At 38.9% G+C, this 27,772-nt stretch overlaps 1 protein-coding gene across 2 annotated transcripts in view; it reads right to left on the bottom strand.

The window, feature by feature from the left end:
• Positions 1–27,772, bottom strand: part of MAP4K3 (mitogen-activated protein kinase kinase kinase kinase 3) — a 134,699-nt gene that overhangs the window by 11,717 nt on the left and 95,210 nt on the right. For both annotated transcript variants that reach the window (XM_045009748.1, XM_045009749.1), the window contains 12 exons: positions 27,443–27,555; positions 21,133–21,174; positions 20,343–20,427; positions 18,978–19,057; positions 18,109–18,169; positions 17,908–18,025; positions 13,312–13,370; positions 10,469–10,572; positions 9,374–9,545; positions 5,111–5,179; positions 4,926–5,018; positions 1,485–1,555 (listed from right to left, as the gene is read on the bottom strand). In XM_045009748.1, the coding sequence (XP_044865683.1) occupies positions 1,485–1,555; positions 4,926–5,018; positions 5,111–5,179; positions 9,374–9,545; positions 10,469–10,572; positions 13,312–13,370; positions 17,908–18,025; positions 18,109–18,169; positions 18,978–19,057; positions 20,343–20,427; positions 21,133–21,174; positions 27,443–27,555 (1,067 nt within the window). The remainder of the gene's footprint in view (positions 1–1,484; positions 1,556–4,925; positions 5,019–5,110; positions 5,180–9,373; positions 9,546–10,468; positions 10,573–13,311; positions 13,371–17,907; positions 18,026–18,108; positions 18,170–18,977; positions 19,058–20,342; positions 20,428–21,132; positions 21,175–27,442; positions 27,556–27,772) is intronic.

Here is a 27,772-nt window from a genome sequence, read left to right as displayed (position 1 = left end):
TTTAGTCTGGGAACCAAAGTAGACAAATCCCAGTCTGATAGACCCAATGTTGAATAACCCATATGGGATCTGGCCTGCTAACAGTGGTCATCTTCTCTCTAGTCATAGTCTTCAAAACCACTAGATGGATCAGATGGCTTTTCTAAGGTAGGCAGATAGTACACCAGGCTCCCTTTTATAGCCTTGCCCTTAGAAAGGTTAGGGAACGCTGATGAGAGATATAGGAAGGGGTGTGTGAACACATCTATGGATGCTGTTTGAAATAGTTCCAGCATATAGACTGCAGAGGCCAGCACAATCCATGAGTAAAAATATGCAAAAGGCACTCAAAGAATTAAAAATAGTCTGACGAATTGCACAGAATACATTTTTGGGAGCTCACGAAGACAAACCAAACATCATTCAAAAAAGTAACAGCATTTTTTCAGCATGGTCACTCATTGGATATTCTACATAAATAATGTTACTAATGAAATGGAAGATCTAAGTTCGATATGATTTAAGTATATAGATGACTAACTGAATTTAAAGGTGACTTGCTCACTCTCTGCACTGGTGTTTATTATTTGGCAATAGGAACTTGAACTTCCTAACAATGCTAAAGTTGAATGCATGAGCACCCAGTTGTTGGGAAATCCCAGCTGCTGGTGTCAAGGAGTTAATAACGAGGGGTACTGAAGTGATTCTTTGAATAGATATTCAGATGATTTTTGGCTAAACGTTTCCCCAGTATCCATTCCAAACTGAATACTCAAGTCAGTAGCACTGTGTACTCCTAATATTTTGCTGCAGCAGCATGGTTAACTTTGTTATTTTTTTCCGCCTCTTCTTATGTTAGGAACAACATGGGTGGTGTCAGATCCTGGGCCCTCCAGCATGTGAACTCAGCTGTCTCTTTTCATGATTGAGAGAGCTGAGAAGGCACTATTCTCCCCAGGCCACGCAGCTTTTCTTTTCAAGGCTGGAGGGATAGAGGTTTCACTGCCTTTTCAAAGCATACACACAGCTCATTTAACGACAGAGGTGAATTCTTGGTCTGTGCTAATTCATCTTTTTGGACCTGATTCTCCACTGTTTTTCTCCCCACATGGACATTTACACTTGTGCAAAGTAAGTGTATAACACTACCACACCAGAATGTAATGCCTCCAATATACCTAATGTAGATTCCACAATATTCCACTAGGGATGAATCTGCGCCTTGGCATTCTGTTCCTTGGAACAGTAAACTAAGGTCCATTTGTTTTCTGTGAAGGTTTTCAACATTTAAAGATTAGTCTTGGGATGACAAGCTGAATTCTCCTGGTTTATCCTGAAATTTAGATATTGTTGAAACAATGCTTAAAATATCTAGCTGTTATGTCCAACAAAGAATCCTCTTTAAACTTGTTCAATTCAATAAAACAATATTCATTTACTCTTATTCTTGTTACATTCTAACTGAATTAGGAGCAAAAAAATTGTGAGGAAGATATTGCACTCACCTCATTTGACCTAAAACTCCTTCCTTGCATTCCATGCTTCCAGAAAGCTAAAACACTGTCTTGTAGGCAAACTAGAAGGAAAAGAACAAGAGTTAATTTTGGTGACAACCCCAATTTATTCTTTCAAGGCAAAGAATATTTATTACCTTCCTATCATGGCAATTTTACGTTCTGTCTGTAGACATTTTATAATTACACCAATTCCCTCATAAAAAAATCCCAAAATGTTTCACCAGAATGACTTAACCCACCTCAAGCTGGTCAAAAAAGGGCTTTACAAATACTGTTAGTTAATATGAGCTTTGTGTTATTTGTAAAATATTAATTCATTCTCTCAAAGAGTTTAAATGTGCAACATTTCCAGGTACATAAGCATTGGAACTTTACAAAAACTTGCATTCTACCTTTTCCTCCCAAATTCAAGAGAACAGCTGAAAAGAGTCTACAATTAAAACCTTTTTTATTTATTGTCTTAAAAAAGGCAGTTATATCATAGGTACCAACTGTCTTTTAAATTAAATTAAATTCTAATTACAGAAGCAGCGAAGTAGCTTTTTAAAAGAGAGTTGTATAAATCTACTGGGTAATAGCATGTTAAGGATTTAAAATTCATTTTCAAGAGACAGAATGACTTTCTTTTTTCCCCTAACAGTCACTCAATGCTCACTGGCAGAGGGCCACTATCGTGTAACTCACATCAGGCCTGACACACTCACTAATCCCAACACACTGTGGTAATAATATGGATCCAAAAGGTATCTTGTAAGATATCATATGTAAACTGGTAAAATGCTGGTCATGAATATCATTGTGCAATGTATGCACTGGTTGTGTATAAAGAATTGAGAGTGTGCTGGAAATATGTTCTTAAAATGTGGTTTGGAGGCAGGGTATAAATCAAGCCTGTCAGACAAAGGAATGTGGATTCCCTTATCTGACTGGCTTGATTACAGGCATAGGACAATAAAAGAACATTTACATATAAGGTAAAAAAAGCAATCAAGCTAACAAGCAAGGGAGAAAACAGCTTAGAAAGCACGACAGAGACAGAGTCTGCAAATCCAGGAAGTCTTCCTGGTTCTGGAAGCAAAGACAATGGACTCTACATAATATAAGGGGAGGAAAAAGGTACTTAGGGCCTATCTACACTTAAAATGCTATAAGGGTAGACACTACCTATGCCAACACCAGCAAAGATAATCCACCTCCCGGAGACCCCTGACCGATGTACTTAAACCAACCTAATTTTCTAGTGTAGAACAGGCCTTATTTATCAATCATTTAAGGGACAAAACAGGCCAGAGCTCTTGGAATCTGTGAAAGGTGGATCGTTGAACAACGTGGGGGGGGGTTGAAGTCTCTGGGAACTGACTATAAGCAAAAGAAATTGACTGAGACCAAGGCTGTAATCTGTTAAGATTCAGATACTAGGAAGTGTGTTTTATTTTGTTGGTAACCATACCTATCTTTTTTTCTCTTGCTTAGTATCACTTAAATCACAAAAAAACTTCAAAAACAGACTCCAAAGAGAGACTGCTGAACTTGAATTAATATGCAAACTAGATACTATTAACTGTGGTCTAAACAAAGACTGGGAATGGTTGGGTCATTACACCAATTGAATCTATTTCCCTATGTTAAGTTCTCCTCACACCTTCTATGGGCCATCTTAATTATCACTTCAAAAAGTTTTTTTTCCTCCTGCTAACGATAGCTCATCTCAATTGATTAGACTCTGCCTGTTGGTATGCATACTTCCACCTTTTCATGTTCTCTGTATGTATAAATATCTCCTGTCTGTGTGTTCCATTCTATGCATCCGAAGAAGTGAGCTTTAGCTCACGAAAGCTCATGCTAAAATAAATTTGTTAGTCTTTTAAGGTGCCACAAGTACTCCTGGTTTTTTTTTACTTAAATCTTTGTTCTTTATTAATATATGTATTCTTGTTTTATTACAAAACCAGCTCAGTGCTGTATATTAAACTGAAGTGAGAGTCTTCAGCTAACCTAACAGGTGGGATGGGTCTCCACGCCTGGGCTCCAGTCTGAGCATCTCCAGTACCATTTTAGCTCTGTAGCCTGAACCCTATGAGCCCAAGTCAATTGACCCAGGCTCTGGGACTCTGTGCCATGAGTTTTCTCTTCCAGTGTAGACATTCCCATAGAGCCTTGAGGAGTCTGCCTGTGAGTTAGAAAGACAGGTGTGGCAGGAAGCTGACATCTGGTCTAATCTCTAGTAAAGCTCAATCTTGCTGAAGCAGAGAGGTAACACAGTGGCTTGTAGTTCTGAGCGTCATGAACAGAATGCCACAATAATGTGAAGTGCATTTTCAGTTCCAAAGGGTGGGAATGAAGTGTGTAAAATAAGTGCATCTATTATGAGAATAGAAGAATTCCAAATTGTCAATATATCGTGGAACAAATTCTACGTGACTCTCCTTGATTAAATTCTGCTGGAATCTGATAGAACTAAGTATGAGAGAGACTGATGGTAGCATTATTGCCAGGCAACATATCATCCACGTGTCACCAAAATGATTTGTGGCAGACATGGCACAACATGCAGCCTCAATAAAAATAACCAGAGATCTTCCAAGGGGTACACATTTCATCTGTGTGTTATCACAGTAGGCTTTTGGTAGAAATCAAAAAATAAAAATGGTACAGTGCTTTCATGAACCCCATTTCAGAACAGAAAGGGGAGAGGATGATGCAGAGAAGTGAGGAAGTTGCACTACTCCACTATGCCATAACAATACTAATAATATCTAGGCCTTATATAGCAGCTTTCATCCATAGATCTCATTGCATTTTACATAGGAGAGTATCATTATCCCCATTAAAGATGGGTTAACTGAGGCACAAAGGGTGAAGTGACTTGCCCAAGGTCACCAAGAACCCTGATCTCCTGAGCCCCGGTCCAATACACTAGCCACTAGGCCACACTGCCTCCAACTAAGGAATTAAATTTATTTTCAGGAGACAGTGATGTGCCATATACATTTAACAAAGGATTTACAAATTTAGTAAGAAAATAGAGGCTAGTTAGCAATGAATTTTAGTTCACACTTCCTGCATTTGCAGCATTGAGACTGAAGTAAACAAATGAACTGCATGCATAAATGAAAAGAACGAATTAGCAACAGGAATAATTCACAATGAGTTTCAGTGGCCTGAGTACAGACTTTTCTGTAGAGACAGAGGGTCATAACAATTCCAGACCATTTAGACTAATCGGCGGGCATTCTGAGGTTACATTTCCATTCTGGTCCCTCTTTTGGAAGCCTATCTGTCCATTGAATGTTCAGTTCAACTTGTTACCACACAAACAAAACATAGGAATTGGAACATTTCATGTCAGCAAAGTCTTGAAAATTATTTTCTTTAGCATTGAGTGCCAAATTAAATGACACCAAGTTGAGTCCAAAAACCCACACTCACCTATTGATTCAATCTGGAAATCAAACGTGAGCTCTGATGAGAGTTTTCGGCTAGATTTTAATCTGCCTTGTAGATTTACTATTTTTATACAGCCTAGAGAATAAACAAGAGGTGTCACTTAGCCATTGCTCTCAAACAAGTGACCTAATTTGAATCTGTATATTTGGTTCATAGCTAAAACTTACAATCCAGACACACTAAAATGGTATCTCTTTCCAGCTGTGTTAAATGTACAACGCTCGCCTGCGTAGTGTCTATAACAAAAATAATTACAGTTAATTTATATACAACACAAATTACCATCACATTTGAATGTGGAGATTCTGAAGTTCGAAAGGACTTAAGGTACTGTTGGATTTTCTTACCAGTGAAATTTCTCTTCTCTTAAAAAGGCACATCCACTTACCCAACTTGTTGGCTGTGATGGAGGCAAATGAAGCTGTAATATTAAAGTATTAATATTACAAAGCAAACTTATGTTTAAGTTGCTATCCACCGTCACCTCTTTGTCTTTCACTATTTTTGCTTTCCATAAAATATATGTGTTTCAGATTATTTCCTCCAGATGTGTTGGTTTGCATTTTTCCAACTGGAATCCTGTTCTAATTCTTCTGCCATTGGTTCTAAATCTTGCTAGGACTTTTGGACTTGTTCTCAGTCCTGGCTACTGTTTGCAACTTCTCTTTCATCTTCAGATTGTATATGCTATTTACAAATTGTTAATGAAGATGGTTTGAACAAAGGAGAGAGAGCGAGTAACCTTTCTTCCACATTAGAGCTGCAGTGGTCTCCATCACAGCAAATGGGGGAGATCTGAACCACAAGCTCAGATCAGTGGACATGCCAACTCAAAAGACAAAAAATATAATTTATTTTATCAAGATACGATACAAAGCAACTCTTGCTAATCTGGCATCTATACCACAGCATTCTAGGAACCTTTCATACAACCAAATGAGAAACTAATTCAGTTTCTATTAAAAGATGAGAAATTAAAACATGTTACATACAATACTAAAAGCAGCTATGAATCACTCTTAATTAAGAACATTTTAGCCCCATTTAAAAAAAAAAAGTCAAATCCCTGGTCCCACATAAGATAAAAAAAAATGAAAGAACTCCACCTATGGGGCAGTAGAAACGTCCTCACTGAGGCAAGTCTCCTGACCTGGTTACTTTTGAGTTCAAATTTGAGATTTAGATTTTTATCACAACCTTAACTGCAATCTGGATCGGCATCTGAACCAAAGTGGTGAAAAACTGGTCTTAGAATATTTCTGCCATTTCTTTCCCCTCAGCCTGGCTCCCTGACTCACTATTGGATTCTGGGATTGGGGCCCATTATTTTCAGTATTATTAATAATTGCTAATACTTAGCTTCTATATAGTTGAGAAGCACAATACAGTTTTATTGTAAATACTTCCCTCTTTTACTTTTACATAGACAAATTGTACTCTGATCCCAATGGATATTCTCCTATTTTTGTATTAACACTCCACCTACAAGGGTCTCATCAAAGCAACTGTCCCTTCAGCTGGGTGAGCTGTGACTTCTCCTCCAAGTGAACTGAAGTCACCCTTAAACAGCTGGAGGAGTCACTACAGTGAGTCAAGACATTACCCGCCTCCCCACAAAGCTGAACAGACTGGCCTCTGTGAGGCCTGGAGTACATCCCTGCACATGAGTTAAAGCACTAATGATTCAGCCAAGACCCAGGGCTTGTCTACACTTACCCGAGGATCACGCTGCGGCGATTGATGCGTTGGCGGTCGATTTAGTGGGTCTAGTGAAGACCCACTAAATCAACCGCCAAACGCTCTCCCGTCGACTCCTGATCAAAAAGAGTAAGGGGAGACGACGGGAGAGCGTCTCCTGTCAACGTTGCATAGTGTGGACCCCACAGAAAGTAGATCTAAGCTATGTCGATTTGAGTTACGCTATTCATGTAACTCAAATTGCATAGCTTAGATCGACTTTTCCCTTTAGTGTAGAAAAGGCCAAAAAAGATTTTAAAACAGTAATGATATCTGTGTAAAATCAAATTAAATAGTGGAAAGAAATGTGCAGTACAAAGTATGAGAGTATTTTCCTGGGCAATTTTTCTAGTTATGGTATAGTGAGAAAAAGAGTACCAGTTCAACAATATTAAAATCTATTCTTTCATATTTCAAAAGATTTTTTTTTTAATCTAAAGCATTCTCACATCTGATGAAAAATGGGGAAAATACATAACAGTGCATCACAGCCTTTCATGGCAACAAGCCTGGGATGACACCATAACCAGAACCTACTGTGGGACTGTCTTTGGTATCAGTTTAGGAGGAGGCTGGGAACTTCATTTTCTCTTTCCTGCCTTTGCCCCCTTGATTATGAGAGAAGACTCCTCACTCTGTCTTCCTCTCTAATTTTTTGGACAAAGAACTCCATTCTCAGCCTTCTACCCATGTGGGGAACATGGTAGGCTGAGAGGCTGCTGTGTTCTTGGTGCTGGTCAGGCACTGGGTGCTCTTACTTGAGAGTGTGGAGAGCAGAACGAGAGCTACTGAAAATGTAATACATACCATTCTCCCTGTGACTTAGCTGCCAGAACCAGAGGGATGGGGGAAAAGAAATTAACAGAGCTACCTCTTCACCACCACCTCCAGGGTGTGTGTTCTTTGCCATTTCATAGGAATTGAGTTGGCTCTGCCTAAGACCACACATAGTGAAGCAATAGGTCATGTGGGAGTCTCACTCACATGCCATCAGGCATAATTGTCTCTAGAGAAAAATGCACTTTCAGAGCCAATAATTTGGCCTGTCAGTCACAAGAAGGTGTATGCATTTTCTGACTCATGATCATCACACAAATGGAGCAAAGACAATTATTTTGTAGCATATTACTTTAAAACATTTCCAAACAAATGCCAAATATATAAAAAAAAAAATCATTTGATGCAAGCTATTTAACCGCCACATACTGTATACTTTTCTCTCTTCTCAAAGAGAGTTTTTGACTGTGTTCTCACTGTCCTGTCAGCAGAGGACAGTGGAGACTGATTTAACCGCGTGGTTTAAAGCACTGCCAATATAATAAGGAAAGAAGACCTGACAACAATACAGATGCACCAGAAGGACATACAAACGACTAAAAAAGAATTCTAACGAGGATAGGTGCAGTAATTCAGAGAAGTGTTAAGCTGTCCAAGTTAAAAAACAAAGGGTATTAAAAAGGGAATAAAGATTTTACATTTACAGAGACATATCACTGATGCAGACAATACTGAAATAAGACTGAATACAAAGGGTACATTTTTAAAGAGTTGCTTTTCAGTGTTCTACTTTCATCGACTATGTTAGGAGCTACATAACCCCATGTACCAATCTGAAAATGGTCCTCAAAGTTCACACACACAAGTATTACAGTATTAACTGGCCATTCAACTGCAGCACTACCACTGATAACAGTAATTTGTGTAGTTGACCTTCTACGTACATCAGAAGTTATTCAGATATTCATTTAAGCAGCAAGAAAATCAACAGAAATCTTTCTAGTGAAAATAGCATTTTTAGTGAGCTCCACAGGATCGTATCAGTGAGGTTTGTGCAAAAGTACTGAGGGATGGCAACTTACAAGCTCACCACAGATCAATGGGAGTGTGCCATATTACCTTCTGCCCTGGCCACAGTGATGACTAAAGCCCTGAGACAGAGCTACTTACTGCTTCTGCATTGTGGGGCTGGGACTGGGACCGGGACCAGGCTCATGACAGCAACTGGTTTTTAAGAGGGTGGGGAGCAATCTAGAAAGACTGTCTCTCCACCACCCAATTTTCATCTTAAGAGTTTCTGCTGCTGCCTCTGTGCACTAGCTCCTCATCCAAATGGCACTCGCGCCAGCCTTGAGGATCAAAAATAAGTGGTGGCATCCGGATGCAAAGTACAGGGCACATATGCCTTCCCTCCTCCCAATATTCATGGGAAGAGGAAGGGGCAAGTCCTTCCTTCTCAGCAACAGCAAGGTAACTGCAACATTGAAACATGCTCCCTGCATTTGGCCCACAACATCTCATACCAACTGCCTGAGAAGAAGGCAGTCAGCCTGAAATTCTATTAAAATCCATTAAAAACACTGTCAAGAGAACAATGAAGTTGCAAAGTGAAGTGCACAATTCAAGAAGGGCCTAATTTACGGAAACACAAGCAGCTTTTATTCTGTCCCTTGTGTGTTCCACTCAAACATTCCAAAAAAATTCACTCAGTCAAAAATTTGAGCATGGAAAGTGAAAGTCAGAGAGAGTTATGGACAACTGGGAGTCCACTTTAGGTGGAAAACCCAATGTAACTAATTATGGGACATTGTGTCATTTCCATAATGGAAACTATGGAACCTAGCTGTTACTAGTGCTCAAATTATAATAAAGTAAGATAGCAAATAATGTTGGGAATCCAATCATAATGCACAAACCTGTTTCTGTAAACCATGAAGAGGTAGAATTTGGGTTGACAGTCTCAAACTTCACCACCTGGTTGAAGTCTCTCCCTCTACTGACACCAACACAAACTAAAGGGAATTCTTGTTCAGGTACTACCAGCATTTCAAACAATCTCAGTGGACAAGGTACAGGGAAATCTATGTGCTAGATTAAGAAACAAAAAAACAGTTAGATAAAGGCAAACAAGTTAAAAAGCAAACAATTTAGTACACATCATGATTAGTCATTTAAACAGCATGGTAAGTTGGATAAAGTAGTTTTGCCATTCATAGTTAGTACACTTATGTAACATCAAGCTTATTTCCTAGGATCATACTAATTGGCAGATGCGGGAAAGTCTGATTTATGAAGATTTAGGTTCTTCATGTGGATTTTCTTATTAATATCCAGAACCTGAATTTTCACTATCATTTTTCTTATGGCTGCTTGCAGGAGAGAGCCCAGATCCTCTGAGTGACACCACCAGTTGGGAGATTTAAAACTTTTGTTTCTCCAGCTGACCAGACTGTGGGTGCTGCCTATCCAAGAAACATGAAGCACTGTGGCCTCAGTCCGGCAGATGTCAGCTGGGAAAAACAACTATTTGATTTTGGAGCACCCAAAGAGTCATGCAGTCCAAAACAAATGAGTCATCTTCTCCCTTTAGGTTTGGCATCAAGTGAGAACTATCAATGTTCTCCCCTCAATTCTCCCAAGGCTCTGCCCATTGATTAGCCAGAACATTCTGACTGTATAACTATAAGACAACACTTACAGATAGAAAAAAATCAATCTTTAGACTGGATATGTGCAGGGAAAAAGGCTCTAAATAATGTTTAGTTGGCATCTAGCAAATGTTTGGGACATTTTAAACTGGTATTTTTCAAATGATGTAAAATGAATTTTACTTTCAAAATGAGTTAAGCAGAAATGAACAGAAAATCTTATAGAAATTATTTACATTTTGGTTACTCAACTAATTTTTTTTCAAGAAAAAAGCATCTGAAAATCAACATTTTGTATTAAGAGGTTGAGTCCTAAAGGGAAGGTAGAACATCTGCTTGTGGACATCTTATTGTAATGTTTACCTTAATTAACATAAACTTCTGCATCAGTTCAACCCATTCTAACAAGACAATGCTAGACTGTAGTGCTCCGCAAAGGTATTTGTGGCCTGTGTAAGGATTCCTCACTGCCAAGAAAGAAAAGGTAAAAGTTAGTTGCTTAGCACAAACATTTCACATCTAATTTAACAGAGCCTTTGCAATTCTGAAAGTGCCAGATGTGAAAAGGGACTCTGAAAAGTCAGTTTTCAAACTACATACAACCCTTAGATTTTGGGCTCCTAGGAATGTCTTAAGAGTTTGGAAAACACAGCATATAGTAGGTGCTATCACAAACATCATAATAAAACCATATTTTATATACCCAGCTTGTTTTAATACAACTGACTGAAGGTTTTTGACCGATAAACAGGACTTAATACTTTAGGGCTGACTACAGGATAGTTATAGCACAGACACTGACAGTCAAAGCTTCCCATTTCAGAATGTTGGTGTGCCCCAACTATTTTTTAATTATCACGAGGAACCTCCTCTAGTGTTAAGACTTTGAAGAAAGGTGCCAATTATAATGGTTGTTCTTATGACAGTGACACTTATCCAACATGAACTGAACAGAGGCCAGCAAATCATTTAACAATTTACCAGTCATTACCAACTGAGAGTCACTCAGTAGCCTTTCAGCCATTAGTGTTCTAAACCAGGTTCCAGCAAGTGATCGGAAATGAAAGGCTCCCTATATCCACTGTCAATTCTTTGAACTATCCAGTTTCCCAGGAAGCTGAATTTTAATTACAAAGTTGGCATAAAAATGTAACACTCAGTATATTTTGCACCAGTACCTAAAATTCAATTAACACATTACTTAATCTTACACCTTGACTGAAATGAAATAGGAAAGATATCAGTCATCACAGTTTTCATTAAAAACTGCTCTTCTTATAGCTTTTATCACTACTCAATTAAAAAAATCTTTATTTAAAAAGAGAACAAGAAGGTGGACTGCTAGGCACTGAAAAGTCAGGAAATGCTATAAGTTGTGTGCACTGCCTGAACGCTGCAAATTCATTACATTACAGACTAATTACATGATCACATTATTAAATCAACCATATGATTAGAGCTGTACAAGACACAAAATGATAAAGTCTCTGTCCAAAGGAACTTACAATCTAAGGGTCTAAAATAACTGATGTGACCTTGGGCTAGATTTACAAAGGCATTTAGGGGCCCAAAGACACAGAAAGGTGCCCACTGTGGTTTACAGAACTACCTGACTCTCACTGACATTCAATGTGGTTAAGTGGATGAAATCCACTAGGACCAGCCTCCTCTCTTGAAATTCCACTAGGTGCTTATTTGCATCTTTAGGCACCTAAAAATACCATTTTAAATCTGGTCCCTTGTGCAACATCTCAGTTAACTCCATCTGTAAAGCGAGGACAATGATACTTGCCTGTTAAAGTAAGGTTCAACTCAGTAATGCGAATTGTGATGTGTACAAAATTACTAACACCAGTATGTGGAAAAGATGAGACTAGAATACAGTCTCTTTTTGACTGCCACTTCAGTGCTGCTTCCGCTGGGCCAAAGGGTACAACACCCATGTCCCATCACAGGTTCTCTTCCTACCACATGGGAGGTTCTCTAGGGTCTAGTAATTTTTAGATGTTTATTAATTCATTTGGTGGTGATAAAGCTCTTTGAGCGCTGCAGAAAGAAGCATAGCCACATGCTAGCTATCTGCTGCGCCGTGCATGCACCCTTCTGACAAACTAGACAGGGTTACCATGACCATCACATGATTACAGTGCAGCATGCTAACACCTTCTCTGTTCAGCACTGGAAGAGAAATCTTGTAAAATCGATCAGGCTGAAAGTTACGTTGATATTCATGAAGAGCCTATAGAGTTTCATATCTACTCCAATTGTTTTCCTACTATCCTTCTGCCAGCAGGTCAGAAACTACACCTTTCAGTGGTTCAGTATATTGTTTTTTAACATTATATTGAGGCCTCAATCAGGTCAAGGCCCCTTCATGCTAAGCACTGTACATATAGTAAATGATGGTCCCTAGCCTATAGAGTTTACAATCTAAACGGCAAGACATAACAGGTAGATGAGAGAAACAAGTGATTACTTAGGTCAGAGAAATTGAAAATGTTTCACCGTGTTCTATACAACAGGGACCTAGGTGCTGCAGTTAGGGATTTAAGAAGACCCCACTCCACCTCCACACTCTACAGCTTGTGTGGAAAGCTCATGCAGCAAATAATTTTCCTGTCTTTTATGCACATTTATTGAACAGTAACTTTTCACGGTTTGTATCTCTCTTATACTGCAGTGCTGACTCAGAGGTTGGTGCACTGGACCCTTACTGTACTTTTGTCTGGTACTATTTTTAGAGAACCAATGCTGCCCTCGTATATCTTTCTAGCACCCCAAAAGAATTTAAACCCCCCCCCCAGTATCGGTCAATAATAACACGAACTGCAGTGGGCTCACAATGGCCAGTATTAGAAGTCATGGTCCATGGCCTGATGCTTCCTGTACGTCGCTCCCCTGGAGAGACTGAGGTTTCTCAAGAAACCGGACATGCATTCTGCTGTTCTGAATGTGTTGTGAAACGTGAATAACTGTGAGGAGGGAAAAGAGGAAGTTTTCACTTCCTATAAATGTGAGGGCTAATCTGGTTAAGTTTACTACCTGTAGATGTCTACAGCTTCTTTCTGATGACAGGAGAAACGTGACAGCCTGATAAACGTTCTTCTCTCCTTTGTTCCTCCCCAGGTAGTAACTCGTTACAAATATCTCAACTCTGTAGCCATTTATTCCTCTTACTGACATTTCCACTGTACATCTTTACTTACCAACGCAACACTTCTGACACCATTTGGTTTCTGGAATTTTTGTAGACACTGCAAACTTCCTAAAGGATATAAATACAGAATTATTAATTCAATAAAACAGACTGAATCAATCTGCTTCTTAGAAGGACATTTAATAAGGGAATGATATTCACCGAAAAAAACTAAAATAAGAGAACTAGTGTACTTCACTGTACATTTATCTTCTTCAAAACAGTATGTTTGGCACCTAGACATACATTACAGTGGGTCTTCCCCATTAAGGTTCAGATATAGTTCAATTAGATTTACAGCAAGTAGACCTACTAACAAGTGCCCCCCAGAATATCTTACTCAAATAGTTGTAAAGACATAGCAAGAACTGGTTTTCCTAAACAGGAACTCTCTCAGCAGTATTTTGTATGGCTACGTGGGGGGAAGACTGCTTTTGTCAAGGTCAGAGAAAATTACAGTAATAGAGAAGTAAGATGATGAGAGCCTGGACAAGAGTTTAAGCTGTATGGATGTTAGGAAACATCTCAGAGATGTTATTTAGAAAGAATTAGCAAGATTTAGACACAGCCAGGGTGTGAGGATCTGGAGAGAGAGCAGAACTAAAAATAATACCCAGGTTATGAGCCTCAGAGACAGGCAGGATGTTGGTGTTGTCCACAGTGCTTGTGAAAGAAGGGATGAGGGAGGATGTAAGGGGAAAATTCAGGCCATGTTGAACGTAAGCTGATGGCTGGGCATCCTCACTGAGATATCAAAGACAAGCTGAGATTTTAGTTTGGACAGACGGAGACAGGTCCATAGTAGAGAGAGAAATCTGTGAATCATTCACATAGAAATGGTAGTTCAGTTTACAAGGTCATCCATGCTCCTTGGTCCCCTTCTCTTCTCCTTCCACAGCTTGTCTGTGGGTAATCTCCTCTGCAAACACAAATTGGAGTAATAGTAATAGGATGAAATTTAATAGTGAAAAGTGCAAGGTCATGCATTTAGGGAGCAATAACAAGAATTTTAGTTATAAATTGGGGACACGTCAGTTGGAAGTAACAGAGGAAGAGAAGGACCTCGGAGTATTGGTTGATCACAGGATGACTATGAGCCACCAATGTGATATGGCTGTTAAAAAAGCTAATGCGGTTTTAGGATGCATCAGGCGAGGTATTTCCAGCAAAGATAAGGAGGTGTTAGTACCATTATACAAGGCACTGGTGAGACCTCATCTGGAATACTGTGTGCAGTTCTGGTCTCCCATGTTTAAGAAGGATGAATTCAAACTGGAACAGGTACAAAGAAGGGCTACTAGGATGATCCGAGGAATGGAAAACCTATCTTATGAAAGGAGACTCAAAGAGCTTGGCTTGTTTAGCCTAACCAAAAGAAGGTTGAGGGGGGATATGATTGCTCTTTATAAATATATCAGAGGGATAAATATTAGGGAGGGAGAGGAATTATTTAAGCTTAGTACCAATGTGGACACAAGAACAAATGGATATAAACTGGATACTAGGAAGTTTAGACTGGAAATTAGATGATGGTTTCTAACCATTAGAGGGGTGAAATTCTGGAACAGCCTCCCAAGGGGAGTAGTGGGGGCAAAAGATATATCTGGCTTTAAGACTAAGCTTGATAAGTTTATGGAGGGGATGGTATGATGGGATAGCCTAATTTTGGCAATTCATTTGGCAACTGATCTTTGATTATCAGCAGGTAAGTATGCCCAGTGGTCTGTGATGGGATGTTAGATGGGGTGGGATCTGAGTTACTACAGAGAATTCTTTCCTGGGTGCTGGCTGGTGAGTCTTGCCCACATGCTCAGGGTTTAACTGATCGCCATATTTGGGGTCGGGAAGGAATTTTCCTCCAGGGCAGATTGGCAGAGGCCCTGGAGGTTTTTCGCCTTCCTCTGCAGCATGGGGCACGGGTCACTAGCTGGAGGATTCTCTGCAGCTTGAGGTCTTCAAACCACAATTTGAGGACTTCAATAACTCAGACATAGGTTAGGGGTTTGTTACAGGAGTGGGTGGGTGAGATTCTGTGGCCTGCGTTGTGCGGGAGGTCAGACTAGATGATCATAATGGTCCCTTTCTGACCTTAAAGTCTATGAGTCTATGAGCATAGGTGCCGACTTCCCCTCTCTCTCTCTGCCCCTGGTCCCGCCCCCACTCCACCCCTTCCATGAGGCCCTGCCCTGCCTCTTCCCACTCCTTCCCTATCCCCACATTCCAACCCCTTCCCCAAAGTCCCCACCCAACTCTGCCCCCTCCCTGCCCCTATTTCAACTCCTTCCCCAAATCACTACCCCGGCCCCGCCTCCTCCCCTGAGCCTACTACGTTCCCACTTCTCCCGCCCCCCTCCCGGAGCATGCAAACAGCTGTTTGGCAGCAGCCAGGGGGGGAGCACTGGAAGGTAGGGGACCCGGTGCGGGGACCCGGTGCGCTCAGGGGGAGAGGAGCTTGGCTGCCAGTGGGTGCAGAGCCTATGCCAAAGAGGGAGCCCTGAGGAACCTCCACAGAAGGTTGTGGGGAGGGAAATGAGGAGGATCCTCAGAATGACTCACTGAAGGAGCAATTTGAGAGATAGGAGGACAAGCAAGAAAGGACTGAGTTAAGGAAGTCAACAGAGGATAAGATAATCAATAGCATATGATTGAGAGTTCCAAAGGTGACTGACAGGTTGAGAAGGAGAATGGAGTACTTGTTCCAAGTTGTTCCAGGAAGAGGTTTATTAGAGACATTGTCAAGGACTGCTTCAGTGGAGTTCACATGGCAGAAACGGACAGGAGATCATGACTTCCATAGATTGTAGGGCTCTGCTACCAAATGCTGTGTCGACTAAGTCCCTAATCAAGCATAAAATGTTTTGCAAATTTATGTACTGACGCTCATGTAGCTGCTTTGAATTTTTCTTTGCTTTCCATTTTTTCTGTTGGTGCATGAACTTTTCTCTGAAGAGAATTCTGCTTTAATTTTACATCAATTTTTATATTGCACTCATCATCATGGTATTCAAGAACCTCTTGAAGAACATGCTTTGAGGTCTGGTGGAAAGAATTTATCTTGCTATTTACGTACTTTAGATATGCATCTAGTAATCCTTCTGGGTACTGTGTCCTTCTGATGCCTGTCACGCAAAGGGAAGAAAGCAGCAAAGAGAAATGTGGAATATGTAAATGATTCTGTCCTGGTGATGTATGTTTTGCTTGCCCTTCCTAGCACATTCAGGTTGTTTAACATTTCCTTGGGATGTGATGGGACTTGGCAGGAAGTCTCCTGGCCCTCTGGAGAGTGTATGAGATGTCATCTCAAGCTTGATGTATTTTGGAATTTTCATAGCAACCCCGACCTTGTGAAATTTACAGTATTGGTCCTCTGCTGATTGTGTCCCCAACTCACAGAGTCTGCCGGCCAAAGTTACAGTATGGGGCTAGGAACAGACAAATTGCATAGGGATATACAGTGTAATAGTTTGAAAGGTTGCTGTGCTAGACCTTGTAAGACCATATTTCGATTCCAAAGCGATCACAGTGGCTGGTGGGTGTAACACAGCCATGCATGCAGATGACTGCACAGAGGCCTTTCCTGCATCATATAATGAATAAAGCTATGGCTGTTGGTTGTACCTCAAGGTAGCTAAGAATCAGGCCCACTGATAAGGTTGTTCTTTAGGAAGTTATGTATTGTGAGGTGTTCTGGTGATTCATTCTGCCTTTATGCACTGAATGTTGACTCCACACTGAATCCTCAGGTTTCTTACTGTTACCATTTCTCTCTGATGCTGGCAACATTAATTACATGTCCAGAACACTTCTCTTTTCAAGTATTTTCTTTGGAGCAGCAAGAGTACTACGGCTCATGGAGGACAAAACAGTCCTATAGCAGATTTGGTGCAATCAGCAAGTTATCTGGTACTGAGTCTGACGTCCAGACTATTTTTAAGAACCTGTCTCCTACGGCCTGGGTAACAACAAATATGGTATTACTTCTGCTCTCTCATATTTTGTATGATCCTTGGTGATAAATATATTTGGTGGGATTGCATACAGAATTTGCTGTGGACACACCTTGGATAATACGTCCATAGCCTTCAGAGCCCATGTTCTCATTCTGAAAATATATTTCCCTACTCTCATTCTCTGGGCTGACAGGAACAGTTTATTTTAGGCTTCAATCTCTCCTCTAGTTCTTAGATAAATATGCCTGAGCCTAATCCTGGGATTTAGTTTACAACAGACACAACCAGAACTTCCCTCAAGGAACAAGCTGTCTGACCTGTTCTCAGTAACTCAAGAATAATAAAAGTGAAGTAAAATGGAATTAGATCAGTATAAACCTGGTGTGAGATCAGATTCAAACCCAGTCTATACTGAGAAGAAAGTGAAATGTGTACAATTGGAGTTTTCCTTTCAGAGTGTATATTCTCATCTTGATTCATGTGAATTTAAGTCCTGAACTCTAATTAAGGCTAGCAGAAGTTATTCATGGAGATTAGACTATACGTTCCAAAAACTCCAAATTATTAGGGGTCCCGATTCAGGAGAGGGTCCTGGACTCTCAGAAACAAGATCCTCTACAGAATATTGCTAATACATTTGATTAATATATATTTACCTGGGGAGTATTCTGTCAGGAAGCTTGTGTGTTGGAATAGATACAGGCAACTTTTGCATTTGCCTTGCATAATCAAAGAGACCTGGTAAATTATGGGAATAAAGCTGAGAAGCTTTACCTGGAAATTAAAAAACAGAATAAAGCTTAATGCATAAAAACTTACGATTCTCAGGCATTTACATTAAAAATAGAAAGACTTACCAGATATTGATAATAAGCAATTGTTCATTACATACAACCATGTACATCTTCGGGGAAATAGCTGATAAAGAAAAAAAACAAAATTTACTGAACACAAAATGTTGTGTAGTACAATAAATGAATTTATAAGTTAGTATCTGGATAGGCAATACAACATAATTAACGTTGCTATGATTTCTGTAGTAGAAATTGGCCTTAGATAAGTTAAACATAGTATTTTCACAGATTTTTGAGTTAATGCACAGGATAAAGTCATAATACATACAAACTTTATATTTTACACACACACAAATGTATAGTATATGCATACTTTCCCCTGACCCGGGTTTCATCCTAGAAGAGTTGACAGATTCTTCTCAGGGTATTTTAAATAAGGCTCTCTATTAGCTCCTGGAAAGTTATATATATTTCTGATCTCTGTTTTGTCCATTGAAGTTAATGAACAAGTATGATCAGAGAGGTTAGCTTTTCTTTATCTTTGCCTCACATTTCTAGTCAGCAAGGCATATGAAAGATCAGCTTTACTTTAATTCAGTTCACAAGTAGTTTTATTTTCTATAATTGTGTAAGTATATTCTCCATTGTGACTCTGTGCTTGGCTTTAAGTGTTAGATCAACACTGGGTTGTAGGTAGTATAGAAACCAAATGAAACAATTTACACCCGGAAAAATATCAGCCTGAAAGGTGAAAGTCTAACAAGGTTATATGTAACTGAACGTGAATCTTTAGAACTGAAGCAGGTAACCTTAAGTGCAGCTGCAGCATGTATAGCTGCATTAAAGCAAAGGAGATATTACGTTATGCAGCACTAGCCTTAATTGCTGAAAAATGACAAGGACTTCATTTTCAAAATTCAAAACAAACATACCTGTTCCATTGATGTTTCATGAAGTTCATTGAGATTCAGGGTGTAAATACCTTCCTCTGCACCAAATATCAAGTATTGATCTGTAAAGGGAGAGAGAAATTAAAATGAACAAATCTGGAGTTAAGGAAAGTGAAAACTATATGAACATGGAGCTGGTTTAGCAAAGCAGTGTTTCACTATCATTAACAGAGGCACTCACATTCATCAAAAGCAGGCAATCTACTTTGTTTAAATTTCCTTGGATCAGGAAATAGTAGGAAGTAGCAGTAGCTTAAATTCAAAAAAAACAAAACAAGAAGCAGAGGGATTTCTCTTATTTTAGTTCAAAATACTGGCCATAAGAATTACTGCTAGAAGAACCTATATGAACAATATATTTAGGTTCCTGCTATAAAGATGAAGCTTAACTCACATTAATATACATTACTTAACAGTTCTGTAAGTCTTTCTGCAAGACCCATAACCACTTCATAGGGTGTTTATCAATGATGGTACTGACTGACATGTTATAACAGCTCTTCTTTGGGGGCCCCATCAGTTTCTGCAAAATTTAAGATAATTCCACATCTATCCCTCATGGTTACAAAGGTAATCTTCTGAATGTTGGCCACCACTCCTTCTGAGTTTCCAAAGAGTTTCCAAGAGAGTTAAAATCATTGTTTGCTGAGAAGTTGGAATTGTCTCATCTAAATGAGGTGTCAACTCCAAAGACTGATTTTGATCACTTAAATTTCAGAAAAGTATTTTGTTGCTGGTCATTTTAGTAGTAGCAGCTTGCTAAAATTTCAGGCAAAACTTGATGCCCATATCACCAATTCACCCCTCCCCTATAGTCTGACCCCTGTAGCATAGATCACTTCATCCCACACTGAAATATAGTTACCTATTATGAGAATAGTGGCAACCTCTCTCTCTGCCCACAACAGATCTGAGAAGTTAAGTGAACAATAATATATCCAATGAAACTACAGGAGGAACTGAGGAAGTCAGGATGTGGCTGTTTGACCAGGACACTAGGGGTAACAGCATTACCTCCTAACCTGGGATTTTTGATTCCCAGAAGCAGAGTGTTTTATACACCTCAACCAAAAGAAGAATACATGCACCTCACTTTCATCTGTATGGTAAACTTATTTTATGGAACTAAAAAGTTGCAATCTATATCACATACCTTAAAAGTAAAGGGAATTTACTTTTTTTTTAAATCAATGCTTGGTTTGAGTTTAAGCAATCCAATAAAGAGAAAATTCCTATATACACAAGTGACACTTTTATAAAGAATTCTCTTGGTATCTAAACTGAATAGATTATGTTCTTAAAACCTTCAGGAGAGAATAAATAGGATGAAAATACATAATTTACTACCTCTTGTATCTGGATTAATCCATGATGTTGCACAATGAATTTTTAATGGGCACCCATTGAAAACCTTTGAAAAGCAAGCACCCATCTGTGAAAGTAAAATATAAGCCATTTAGAACAGTGAATTTGATACTTTACATCAACAGGCATTAGGAAAAATTCTAATTATGTGTTTCAAATGGCACAGTTTTTGCCTTATTTAAGGGGTAAAAGAGTTAGGGACCAGTTTATTTAATTTTTTCTATTGGAGTGATTTCATCCCATTTTTTTAAAATAAAGCCAGTCATAGTTTTGTTGCCTCTCATATATTCCTGAATTAACATACTTCAAGACCTGCCAGTTCTGGTAACTGATTACAATAATGTCTACTTATTGCAGCATGAGAGGAAACTGAAAAAGGCTCTATGTAAAATATGGGAGTATGATTTAAAAAAAAAAAATCACAGTAGTCTCAAGAGTGCCCTCTTATTTCTGAAATATTTTACAAATTTGAAACGTCATCAGTTGTTGCATAAATCACCACTCACATTTTTATTTCAAGAACTTTCTTAAAACTCAATCTGTTCTGAAATGCAAATCTTAAACGATAGGTATGGTTAGTGATATTAGCTTTCAAATATTTTACTTTAAAAAAAACTGTTGTGACAACTATCTAAACCAATTGTTCAATTAGATTTTTTTTTAAACAGACAGAACTTCACTGAATATTCAGATTTGATTTTTTTTATTTAATAAAAAACATTTCTATACTATATTCAAAATTAGTTTGGCTGGTCCAATATTATATACTTACATGGACTTTAGGTGTGGGTGGAAGGCCATTACTAATTGGTTTCTAGAAAAAATATTGTAAACTTAGATTATTCTTTTAATAGCTATACACATTTCACTAAAACAAAATTAGTGTACAGATTAAACATTAAAATATCTTTTCTGGTCAGACACAGTGCATAAGTAACTTAGTAATTGTGAGTATGACTGTATTAGATGAAACTGACAAGCCAATATTTATTCATTTATCTGCATAAAAGACACCCACCAGTGGCAAACTCCATGCAAATTTTTAAACACAATAAATATAGACATGCTGTACATTTTCAAGTTTAATACTGCACTCATTTAATGAGATGAACTAAATAACTACAAGAATACTCCAGTTTTTATAGAATTTGGTATGTGAACTTGCTAACCTTCCCTGTCTGTTGATGCTGCCAACTCCTACCTCCTACAGAGGAATTACTGTTCTAGTGAAATTCATCTATTATGATTTCTTAATCTCAATATCCCACAACTTAACTTCTATATAATTTCTTATAATTTTTTTTTCAAATTAGAGATGTGAAAGAACACTAGAGTGTCATCATCCATTATTACAAAGCTTATGAGCCTTAGTATTATAATTAGCTGTTCAACATTCCCAACAGTTGCTTAATGTAAACCCTGCTTTATTAAAATGTTTCAGCATTCTACACATTGTTTATTCTATACCAAAACTATTTCATAAGCATCAAGAATACTTATTTCTTTCAGTGCAGAGATATTTCAACCGACAATTATCTCCTTTTTAAAACTGTAAGCTGCTTCAACTACAAAACTTGAAAGGGACAGTCAGCTGTAAGTCTAATTGATTTCAAAAGATGAGTTACAAGTAGTTTCAGGAGCTATACTTATCTGAGTTTCCCCACCAATATTTATAGTTTTAAAATCAGATTTTAACTCTTTAAAATATGTTCTCCCCCCCACCCCTTATTGTTCTGATAACTCCTCTCTCCCCCCACAAAAAAAAACAAAAACAAAAAAAAAAACCAAACCTGACTAATAGCAACATTTTACAGAAGCAGCCTGATTTTAGAGCACAAATTGAGACATCTTGAACCTGACTTTCACAAATGTTGAACACTCATCTCCCATTAGCTTCAACTGGAGTCAGAACTAGGTACTGAGCCAGTCTGAAAATCAAGCCCAAGGTTTCAAGTTGGGATGCAGAAACTGACACCCACTTCTGAAAATTTTGATCTAAATGACTACACAGGAGAAATAATGAAATGGATTATTACACACCAAAAGGTGTCAAAATACACAATGACAGTAAACTAAAAAAGAAGTATTTTTCCTCCCAGACTTCTTTCCCCCAATTTCCCCTCTTCCGCTGTCCCCATCCACCATCTTTCTTTCTCGTCTCTGATGTTTGCCCTCTCCTGGCCCTGCTCCTCATAACTCTGCTTCTCCTATGTCTCTTCTTCCACGTCCCTCATGCCTCATCCCTTTTCTCCCATAGCAAGAGGGGAAATCTAGGAAAAGACCAAGAAGTTCCCATGCAAGGCCACTCAGCAGCTGCTACAACATTGCTCACTAGCTTGGTTCCCTCCCTAGCTGGCAATTTGTTGTGATAAAGGCTGCCAGTGCTGGAAAAGGACCTGGGCCGGCAAGGAAAAAAGCAGAAGCTCAGAACAACATTACAAGGGGACTAGAAAAAGGGATGTATGGCTGAAGACTGAAATTTTTACCGTCTTATTTAAGTGAGTCCATATCCCATAGTGACCATCTCTGTGTGGGTGCGGAAGAAGCTTTCAGGTGTCTTTTTCTCCCAAAGACAGCACTAGGCACACACCAGTGTCAACTGCTAGGTGTTTATTTTGCGCTGGTCAACACTTTGCTTGTATTCAGAGTGTTTAACAACAAATTCACTTGCTCTGAGCTGCATGGACAGAGCAGTAGAATCAATACAAGGTGGTTCCCATGGGCAAATCCTGGGTCCATTTGTCTAAAAATCCTTGGAAAATACAGGAAATCACAGAATATCTGTGACAGTTGAAAGCTAGTCTGCTGTAGTGGCTCAAAGGGAGAGAAGGGATCTCAGTAAGCTGGAGTCCAAACCACACGGAACTTACCGTATATTCCGGCGTATAAGACGACTTTCTATATTAAAAAACAACCCCCAAAAATCGGGGGTCGTCTTATACGCCGGGTATAAACAGCGGGCGGCTGGAATTTAAAAGGCTCTGTGCTCCCCGCCGCAGCGGGCAGCCCAGAGCCCTCTGATTCCCGGCTGCGGCTGGGATTTAAAAGGCTCTGGGCAACCCCCTTGGAAGGGGGGGGTCGTCTTATAGGGCGAATATAGGCCAAAACCTATATTTTAACTGTAAAATTAGGGGGGTCGTCTTATACGCCCCGTCGCCCTATACGCTGGAAAATACGGTAAGTGAAAATGAATAGAGTTAAACCTGAAAGCAAACAGGATGCTAAGAGAACTATGGTATATATGTCAATAATGTAAAAGCTGTGCATATACAGTATTTTAATTTGAATGGTATATTTATAAACAGCTAAATACATTGTGTTACTGAGTTCCTGTTGGACATCAGTTTTGTAGTTTGTAATTAAAGATTTTATTCTGTAGGCCTGAGCGCCTCAGAAGTTCATTAATTGCTAAGGGGTAAAATCACACGGTTATAGACAGAAGCTTTCAAAATGGAATTAGGTCCAAGTATGCCAGAATACATAAAGGCACACAACTTTAAAATTGTATTTGTTTGAACAATTTTTTAACATATTTGTTTCTAACATCACTCTGGATTTTTGTCTTCACTACTGTTACCTCAAGTTCTAATTTGAGTCCTGTCCGTGTATGAACACCCTTAACTCGGGTGTGGTGGTGCTTTTAATTGGAGCTGGCAGGCCCACCCAGGGGTATAGAATAAAGCTGGAGTTAGCAAAACTCACTCATCAGCTGCTAATAGAACCCCTCTGCAGCATGGACAGAGAGTAGCTCTGCTTGCATGCTGCTAGTCCTCCAATGCCTTCCTGCAATTCCTCCCCTGGGCCCAGAAAGGATAGACAAGTTCTTCCACAATTTGCTGGGAAACAATTAACACAGCAGCTCAGCTTACTGCTGAGCAAAGAACCCTGGGAATTTCCCCAGAACAAGCAATTGCAGGGCCAGTATGGACATAGCATCGACTGTGTTATTTTGCACTGTGGCCACTCTCACTTGAGCTAGGCTACCTTGCGAGGAGTAAATTGAGTACTGATAACCTGAGTAAACTCTGCAGTGAAGACAAACCCTTTAAAAAAATCTGTCAGCAACAATAAAAAACTTCAAGAGCTCTAGCTCACCCTCCATCCTGATTCCTCACTGGTAACTCCTGCATATCTCCAAATTCTCTCCCCACCTACTGTGGAATCTTTCCTGTCACTCTTTCAGTTCCTTCTTTAACTCCATCCCCAGTATGGCCAAGTCAACTTTCCCACCCTAAAATGCCTTCTCTGCTGGATCTGGTGCTGCCACTTCTCTAGTACTGAATAACTGCTGATACTGAAGTGTCATATATTATCAGTTTAGCCCCAGTAAACAGACACTTTGATTTTAACCTTTTCCCCAGAAGATCCATTTAATTTACTGTAGAAATGGCTTGATTATATCCCTGTTAAGAACAATTCTCTCCATTGTCAAGCAGCAGTTAAACTGCAATCCAAAGCTAACCAGTCTGGGGAGAAAAATGCTATGACTGTATATGACCTTAATTGCGCACTATGATCCTCAATAGCCCCCACAAACTGCAGAGGATTTATGCAGATTTTCTTCTTAACTCTAATACAGTTTATATATAGCCCTAGATGTATACATTACGTGTAGAAATTACTCAAGGCAATCCTTGGCACATTGATAGGAAGACAGAATTAAGGATTTGCATGTATTCAGAAATCCATATCTGCTACGCTGCAATGAAATCTGCTTCTAGCAGGCAGTCGTTCAGAAAGTACAACAGAACCTTGCTAATCCACATCATTTTATAATCCACACAAAAAACTTCCCATCTCGCAGCAAAGATGTTATACCAGACCCTGTTGCAGTGAAATGTTAAATTCCTCAAATTATTATTTTTACACATTATTAAGTATCAAATTAAAGCCCAAATTGCAATAATCAATGTAAATTAAACTACATTTTGTGTTACATTTTCCTTGGTTTCCCAATTTTTTTTGGTTTCATACCCAGTAGTTAGTAAAATTCATTAATCTACACGATCTCTCCTCATCATTAATATGAATTATTAAGGTTCTACTGTACTGTATAGACAGGACACATCACTAAGGTTTCACACAGACACACAAATCTTTAATGCACAATATTTATTACTTGTAATAAATGACAGCTCCTAGTAGCATTTAAAAATAAAATTGGTATTAATGTCGACTGCTTAAATTTAGATAAAAAATGTAGCATGATTAAAGTTTAGCCAAAATGTTTTAGACTTGTAAGACAAAATCCATTCAACAGACATCAAAACTTGAATATATGAAACAAATCAATAATCATAGAAATGTAGGACTGGAAGGGACCTTGAGAGGTCATCTAGTCCAGTCACCTACACGGAAGCAGGACTAAGTATTACCTAGACCATCCCTGACAGGTGTTTGTCTAACCTGCTCTTAAAAACCTCCCTACGTAATTTGTTTCAGTGCTTAACTACACCGACAGGAAGTTTTTTCTAATGTCTAACACCTAAATCTCCCTTCGTGCAATTAAAGCCCATTACTTCTTGTCCTGTCCTCAGTGGTTAAGGAGAACAATTTATCACTCTCCTCTTTATAACAACCTTTTTTATACATGAAGACTTATGTTCCCCCTCAGTCTTCTCTTCTCCAGACTAAACAAACCCAATTTTTTCAATCTTTTCTCACAGGTCAGGTTTTCTAGCCCTTTCATTAGTTTTATTGCTTTCCTCTTTCTCCAATTTGTCCACATCTTTCCTGAAATGTGGTGCCCAGAACTGGACACAATACTCCAGTTGAAACCTTATCAGTGTTGAGTAGAGTGAAAGAATCACTTCTCGCATTTTGCTTACAAGACTCCTGCTAATACACTGCAGAATGATGTTTGCTTTTTTTGCAACAGTATTATATTATTGATCCATATTTAGTTTGTGATTCACTATAACCCTTTGATCTTTGTTTACAGTACTCCTTCCTAGGTAGTCATTTCCCATTTTGTATTTGTGCAATTGATTATTCCTTCCTAAGTGTAGTATTTTGCACTTGTTCTTATAGAATTTCATCCTATTTATTCAGACCATTTCTCCAGTTTCTCAAGATCCTGTTGAATTCTAAATTCTGTCTTCCAAAGTGCTTGCAACCCCTCTCAGCTTGGTACTGTCCACAAATTTTATGAGCATACTCTCTACTATGGCACTATCCAAATAATTTATGAAGATACTGAATAGAACCAGACCCAGGACACATCCCTGCAGGAACCCACTTGATATGCCCTTCCAGCTTTATTATGAACCATTAATAACCACTCTCTGAGAATGGTTTTCTAGCCAGTTGCGCGCCCACCTTATCGGAAGTTCGTCTAGGCTATATTTCTCTAATTTGTTTATGAGACAGTATTAAAAGCCTTACTAAAGTTGAGATATAGCCCATCTACTGCTTCCCCCCTATCCACAAGGCTTGTTACCCTGTCAAAGAAGGATATTAGGTTGGTTTGACATGGTTAGTTCTTGACAAATTCATATCGACTGTTATTACCTTGTTTTCTCCTGGGTGCTAACAAAATAGAATGTTTGATTATTTGCTCCACTATCTTTCCGGGTTCCGAAGTTAAGCCGACTGGTCTATAATTTCCTGGTTTGTCCTTATTCCCCTTTTTATAGGTAGGTACTATATTAGCCCCTTTCGGTCCTCTGGGATCTCTTCTGTCCTCCACAAGTTCTCAAAGATAACTGCTAATGGCTCAGAGATCTCTTCAGCCAGTTCCTTAAGTACTCTAGGATGTATTTCTTCAGGCCCTGCTGACTTGAAGACACCTAACTTGTCTAAATAATTCTTTTCCTACTTTAGCCTCAGATCCTACCCCCATTTACACTGATGTTTGCTATGTTAGTTGTCCAGTCACTGCTAACTTTTTTGGTGAAACAAGAACAGAATTTAACACTTCTGCCACTGCTGCATTTTCTGTTATTGTCTTTCCCTCCTCATTGTGTAATGGGCCTACTCTGTCCTTGGTCTTCAATAAAAGCACGGGCAACTCAATCTACGGAGTTTTTAAAAAAACAAAAACAAAAAAAGAGTATAAAAGTAGATTTGAAATCATTACCTACCAGTATTTCCTTCTTTTCTTTCCTTGAAAAATTAGTGTCTCTATTTTCATTAGGCTGTTGATGTGGAGATCCTTCTCTGTCACCATTTAAATGTAAAGAACTCACTCCATTACCTTCAAAAGAAACGTTTAAAGTTACAAAAACATTTTCTCTACATTCAACTTATAATTTAATCATCTACAGACACGAATTTGATGGGTCAAATTCTCTGTGGGCATTAACACCATTGTCTTCAATGGAGTTAAACCAGCAAAAAAATTAGCACATTATAACAGGAAAAGGGGTTGTAATCATTTCAATCCTTTCAAGCCCCTAAACAAGGATCAATAA

The sequence above is a fragment of the Mauremys mutica genome, chromosome 3, assembly GCF_020497125.1.
Source record: "Mauremys mutica isolate MM-2020 ecotype Southern chromosome 3, ASM2049712v1, whole genome shotgun sequence".
Classification (NCBI taxonomy): domain Eukaryota; kingdom Metazoa; phylum Chordata; order Testudines; family Geoemydidae; genus Mauremys; species Mauremys mutica.
The sequence above is the reverse complement of the archived record's forward strand: the minus strand, read 5'-3'. Positions and strand labels throughout refer to the sequence as shown.